The sequence below is a fragment of the Spinacia oleracea genome, chromosome 6 (assembly GCF_020520425.1).
Source record: "Spinacia oleracea cultivar Varoflay chromosome 6, BTI_SOV_V1, whole genome shotgun sequence".
Lineage (NCBI taxonomy): Eukaryota > Viridiplantae > Streptophyta > Magnoliopsida > Caryophyllales > Amaranthaceae > Spinacia > Spinacia oleracea.
In genome coordinates, this window is record NC_079492.1 from 58,466,985 (window position 1) to 58,474,219 (window position 7,235).

At 30.6% G+C, this 7,235-nt stretch overlaps 1 protein-coding gene across 1 annotated transcript; it reads left to right on the top strand.

The window, feature by feature from the left end:
• The first annotated feature begins 2,964 nt into the window (after positions 1 to 2,964).
• Positions 2,965 to 6,844, top strand: LOC130462715 (uncharacterized). The gene is made up of 2 exons (XM_056831535.1): positions 2,965 to 3,113; positions 6,210 to 6,844. Exons 1-2 carry the CDS (start codon positions 3,056 to 3,058, stop codon positions 6,539 to 6,541), a joined length of 390 nt encoding a protein of 129 aa, XP_056687513.1. The 5' UTR covers positions 2,965 to 3,055; the 3' UTR covers positions 6,542 to 6,844.
• The last annotated feature ends 391 nt before the right edge of the window (positions 6,845 to 7,235 follow it).

A 7,235-nucleotide genomic window follows, 5' to 3' on the forward strand; every position in this document is an offset into this window, starting at 1 on the left:
AAGTCTTGGCCTTTGAGATTAAAAACCTCATAATTTCTACATTCAAGTTCTATATTCAAGTTCAAGTTAAATATTCAAGTTCTATTTCAATATTCAATATACAATCGATGATACTCTTTAACGAGCAACTAATTTTAAAGTGAGATTAATTATATCATTGGATTCGTGAGGAGACAAATCACTAGCTTTTGAGCAAGTGTTCCTCAATCGAATTTTCAATATTCAAGTTATGCAATTTCTATTATTCAAGTTCTATGCTTTATTGCTTATTCAATTCTTATTTCAATTCCGCGCCTTTAAATATTGCACCTTTCAATTCCGCACTTACTACTTATGCAACTTTATTTCCCTAGTCGTTCTAGGCAATGTAGTTTACACCTAGTCCTTTTTCTAGGTGGTGATGTATAATCTTTACTAATTCTGCAATTTATTTTCTATTGTGATGACGCTTTACTTGTTTATGGCTTTCATCACCTAACATGCTAAATCCATAAAATAGGGCACAAATATGTTTTTGAATGAGCTTTCAGTGACTGAGCACTAATAAATCTAGCACTCCAAAGTTATGCCCTAAAATATTTTAGCTCTCACATGGTCAACGCCACTTTTTTTTTTCTGGCGCTGCCATTTGATTTTCATAAAAATATGACCTCTTCAAACGTCTATCTTATTTTGACTTGTCACACTATAAATACGACCCTCTAAAATCTTAAAACGATCACCAATTACCACCTAATACCCTAAAGCTAGAGTGTTGACCAAAGCTTCACTCTGCCCCGTATTCTCAACTGTCTACGGTATTAGCACACTGATAAGCATACTCTGTCCTCATAATTTCTCAGCCAAGCCTATAATATACTACCGAAGTTATGACCGAATCCCAAGCCAAAACTAAGGAATTCAAAGGAAACTCTAGAAGAATCTCACAAAAAAGCCAGGCACTTACCAGAAAGTTCGAAGTAGAAAAGGAAGGCTAGTAGAGACAAGTGATTAGTGTTCCTGAGAACCGCAGTATAGCCTAAGCTATACTGTAACCTGAAATCTAATTTTTATCGCTTTTATCACCACTATAAATCTGTTCACATAACTTGTTGTATTAATCACCCCTAATAAGATAATTCTTGGACAAACCGGTAGTGTTAAGCACCTTTAATTCACTTAAATCACTATTTTGACGATTGTTAGTTAATTATTTGTGTATTAAAAGAAACTCATATTAGTAATATAGTCTAACGTGTGTCCCTTTCGTCGTTAGATTGAACTAGTAAGGATCGCCGCATGGGCTAATGCTAGGCACTCGCCGTATCAGCAAACGTCCCCCGAACTCTCATTATCTACTCCACTGGATGTACATTGAGGGATATCCACTACAGGGATCACAAGGGAACCTATGACCGTTGTGATCAAATATGTTCGCCTTTCGGGCATATCACGATAACCGGGTTTTGTTAGTTTTCTTCATTGTAGTTGTGAAACTGAATGGCGACTCCTAAAAACTAGTAAAAGAGCCTAACGCCTACAGTTAGTTCTGTTTACTTAATATGATTGCCACATCCCGAGGGGAATGTCGTTCGAGCCATTTTCTTAGGAAAAGTGCCCTAAAAGTACGCTCGTCGGATTTTTCGACCCTTTCATAGTGGCGACTCCACTGGGGTTAATTCTGGAATAATTTGTGCATGTAGTGTTCGGTGAGGAAGCCTTATAGCAGAAATCGAAAACTATGCCGCAATTATTTCCGTATTAAGTTGGGACGACCTGAAGTATTGAATGTGACGAACTATTTGCGACAGAACCTATACCAATCTTGGCTTCCTTGGCATGTTACATCTCAGAAGTTTGGAATAAGGACACCTATCATCCCCCGGGGGGGGGGGGGGGTGCACGCGCTCCGGATGTTGTTAACTCGGCACGTTCGCGATGTAGCACATCCATCCAAATAAAATCACTTATGTCCTAGGTCCACTCTCGGTATATCCACTCCAGTGTGTACTTGATAGGCCTTGATAAAATTCGTTCATGAACCCGACTACTTTGATCAAGGCATGTTGGGGAATTGACGATAGATTTGTTACACTTTTGACACCCAGTCTATCGCACTTTAGAGACTCATCATAAAACTAAATGCGCATCCGTATCTGAATCCATGTTTATTGTTAGTTTCGTGTAGAAATTTTATTAGCTATATGAAACTAACTAACTAGACACATAGTTTAGAGTCAACAACATTACTAAACTCAATAAAAAAACGCTTAAAAACGTCGAAAAACGAATAAAAGCTACGAATCGTAAAAACGGAATTAAATATTCAACATCCCCGGAATATGTGCCAGAAAATAGCAACGCACACCATGGTAGTGCTACAATTTTCCAGCGCGTCTGTACTGAGCACGAGAAAATTATAGCTCGCACTGCATGGGAATAACAAGCAAAATCTGACTGGCTAGTACACACGAGTTAGTACAAAAAAATTCAAAAAGAAAATTTTAATATTTTTTTTTAAAATGACGTCGCCAAGATTCCGCCCGCGCACCAGTAAAGTTGCCATCAAAACTGTCTTTTTTAACATTTCGATAAGACAGTACTACACAAAAGTTGCCCTCTATTATATTACACACAATTTAATTCATTCATGAAACTGTAAAGTCAAACTACTATAATCTCATTGTTATGTTATAATTCTATCGACATTCTAGATCATTTAATATAAATAAGAAAGTATGTACTTAGTATACCAAAACAATATTATTAACTTAAGTCAAACGGATCGGAACAAATTAAAACATATAAAATAGCTTTAATCTCAAGGTCACCGAATAATAACGGTTATAGACATGATGAACAATGTAAACATTATGTCGATATGGTATTATTAAAACACAATTAGAATAAAAATATATCAAAAATAAAAGTAATTACAATAATATTAGTTAGGTTCATAAAACTACTATAAATGGGGATAAAAAACTAAGAGAATTCTTAAGCAAAAAACATTGTATACATCACGTTTACAAATTAAGTGGAAATAGAAATTTGAGAAGTTTTCCTAACCAAAAAAATGAAGATCACTAACTCTCAGAAAATCAAGTTAGCATGTTCGTTCCTTCTTGTAGCAGGTATAAAATATTGTCTCACTACTTTTTATTGTTTAAACATACCTTTGTTTCTTAAAATTATTACACGAGCCTATGTCAAAAAAAAAAAAAAATATATTTACACGGGTTCTAAACTTCTATTGTAATATTTAACTACTTATTATGTCTACACAAATTCTTATTTACAATAGGTGTACAATAAATATTGTACAACGGAGTAAAAGTTAACTCAAAATGTTTAAAAGTTAAGCATATATATGTAAAAGTTATTTATTTTTCAGTGATAATTTTTTTCATTTTAGCAAAACTTATTTTTTCAAACTAACTAATAATGTATCAAATTAATCATTTAACCCTTTAAAGTATTTATCTATTAATTTTTTTTTACTAATATGAAAGTTAATCAAAACTAGGTTAAAGTTACAAAAAAAAGGGTTAAAGTTATCTTGGTGTACAATAAATTTATTGTACACCTTGTGCGCACAAGACCTTTTGTTATATCTAATCCGGTATGTGACATTAAAAATATTATAAAATGTTGATATTCTGATTACATATCAAAATCAATCTAACAAGATATTCTATGATAATGTTTTGATGTATATAATAGTGAGAATTTACAGTTAAGTTTTCATACGCTAAAGACATATTACAGGGCATAAAATACTTTCAATAACGAAGATAGTATATTTTTACATATACGGAGTATCTGCATATGTTGCTATAGGCTAAAGTTATTACTGTATTGTCTTTACATTGCATTTCTCTTTGTAGCTGGTTTATGCTCTGAATTTGTTTTTTTTTTGTACTACGTTATTTAAACATAAATAAATGTAGGCTAAAATTACTATTTTTTTCGTCAAAATATAACAAATAGTCTATACAATTTATGCACATCTGAAATGTCTAATCTATATTATTAAAGCAGAATGGTGAGAAAGGTGAGGGCTCCAAAACCCAAATCTTCAACTCTCATGCTTCTTATTCAAGAAAGTTTAGGAAATTAAAAAATCAATAAAATTAATTGAATTCGGAAAAGTCTCATGCATCGGTTATTTAAGGAAATAATTCTCACTCTATAATTTACTAGGTGCACTATTTAAGTCACTATTGCTAAATAAAAAAAATATTTTCAAAAAGGAAATTTAAATAACAAAAACATAATGATTGACTATTGTCAAACTATTATTCAAACTGCTAAAATAAACGGGAAAAATTTAAAGGTTACAAAATTCATAATTTATTATTGTACAGTTAACTAACAGTATAATGTTTTTATTTTTACAATAAAAAACATCTGATAAATGATTAAACCACAACATATACAGAGTAATAAGAAATTAAACTAGGATAAAAAAAAACATCCAAAACCCCCCTCCCCACCCAAAAAAATAAAGAAGATAATGGTGTACGTTTACGTTACAATGTTTTTTTTTTGATGAAAAGGGTACGTTACATTAATTATTACAACCACAACAAATAATATCAATTACATAATAAAATAAAAAACACTTTGTCGACCATTTATTTATTCCATATGAAAAAAAATATTATGTTATACTATATGTGAAAATCTGAAAAATGTTGGAAATATAATTTTATTTTTACTGCTTGATAAATATCAATCATAATTTTATTCGATACGTTTCTAATATTAAATTGGAATTTAGGGTTGTATCATTCTCAAGGTACAATTATATACTATACATGGACATCTTAGCATAACAAGGTAGTTAATTTTTGAAGTTAATATGGAGGCATTAAATATTATGGAGAACATCATTTCTCTATAATCATCATTTTTAAATAAATTATTAAATTCTAGAGTCAATAAACTAAAAACAGGTGCCTAAATGGAATATGAAAAAAAATAGACGGGACGGGGGAGTAACATCAAAATATAGCTACGGAAATTTAATCTTAAACAATAAATTGATACATAAATAAATGATCAAGTATTACCAAGAAAATATTACTTTTGTAAAAATCAACTAACACCCATGTAGTCATACAAAAACCAATTAATACAATCATTTCGATAAGTGTATTTACAGCTAGCTAAATATATAACATATTAGGCGTACTCGGGTGCACCGTGCACCCTCTCACATTTTCCACTTCATGTGAGGAAAAAACGTGAGAGAGACCAGAAATGGACATTAAAATACCCTTGGGTACACGGTGCACCTGGGTGTACCTAATAATTTTCAAGCTAAATAGGCTAAAAATTAAATTAAAATGAAATACCAAGCTAAGTCAATATGAACATTTTATCTTAATTTAAGCCTCAACAAGCATTTTAATTATCTAACATTATTTAAAATATTAATTATTAGTAGCATAAATTTATATAAATTGATTTATAAATTTCATAACATAACTAGTCCAAATTATATTATTATTATTATTATTATTATTATTATTATTATTATTATTATTATTATTATTATTATTATTATTATTATTATTATTATTATTATTATTGTCAACGAGCATAATGTTTATTATTATTGGAGGAAAGTTGAATCAATATTATTTTTTCCTTTATGGTATGCTTTTATTTATGTATTATTATAACTTTTTAATTTAATCTGATAATAAATTTAAATAATATTGATGAATAGACTTCTAATGTTAGTCCATTTCTAATGTTAATATAATAAATGGTAACTACGAATGTTAATTAAAATAATAATACATGGTAAATAGACTAATTAATATTAGAAGTCCATTTAAAAAAATTATACTCAATTTAAACTATGATGCATTTGACTCTCATTTATGTTCTGCTACCTTCGAAAATCAGTCTTGGGTCAGTCATTTTGGGTTTTGTTAACTTTATTAGACCGGTCTACAAGTACACAACTATAGTCCTTAACTTCATACTGCAATATGCAAATTTAGTTCATTTGAATATGTTTTTATACACAACTTTGAATTTATATTTTTTTTCTTATATCCTTTTTAATTCCAAGTTTTCCTAATATCATAAGTCTTTTACTTGGTTACTATTGAAATAACTTATTTTAGTAGTAACCTTGCATTAAACCAGACCTGATCTAGTATGATAATAATAATAGAAACTTTGGTCTTTCATTTTTAATATTTTCTTCTTAGTGTTGCTGCAAATCCTTGCGATGAAAGTGGAAGCGGGGTGTTCAGGTGCAGTGTGTCCACCTGCGTGTCCTTCACCATGTGTTTGTGGATTTACCGATGGCTCACTAAAAAGGTGTTGCAACATCTATGACGCTCCATGTGATCCTTTAGCACCAACATACGAGTGTTGTGATGGACTTACATGTCTTCAAGTTACACCCGGAGTATTTAAATGCAAAGAAAAATGTGAAGACCACCCAAATCATGAATGTTATCCTGGCCTTTACGAATGTTGTGAAGATTCTGGTCTTTCATGTGTTTCGATGGGTGGTGATACATACAACTGCGTTTAAGTGTGAAGTCAACACAATTGCCATTTTTCATACACCTCATCAACCCACGAAAATGGATATGGCCTACGTAACTTTTAATTCGATGTTCTTTTATGTGTTTTTTTTTTGTTAATGACGTGTGCTTTGTGTGATTTCCTTCGCATTTTATTTTCACAGTTTGTGGTTGGATTGGAAATCTTTGTAACTTCTGATTGTGTTATCAATACTTAACATTTACTAGATCTGCGGACTGCGGACTAGAAATAGTTGAGTTGTATTTTAAAACGAGTGCATTATAAAAACGTTCATTTTAATTTGTTGCAAGTCACAATTAAACAATTCCGATTTTTTAATGTAGCTAATTTTTTGTTGACATACGGAATGTTGATATTTGTAGGGTAAAAAAAATTCACAAGAGAGTTATAATTTGTAAATAGTTATGATATTATATGAAATCTATTGTCGACTGACGACTCCACGTGGAGATAAATAAACATATACTTGTACTTCAAATCAATTATTCAATAAATGAACAAGCAGAATGTATTTAAGTTTGTGCCGGAAATTTCAGAAACTTTACGTAGAAATAAATACGACATAAAGCTTATAATTTTTTGATACCTTTTTATCCACGGAAATGAATGACACTTAATAATTTTAACATGGTTTTGTTTCAAGATTTCTTTTAGATTTGCTCATGCATATTGTTAGACGT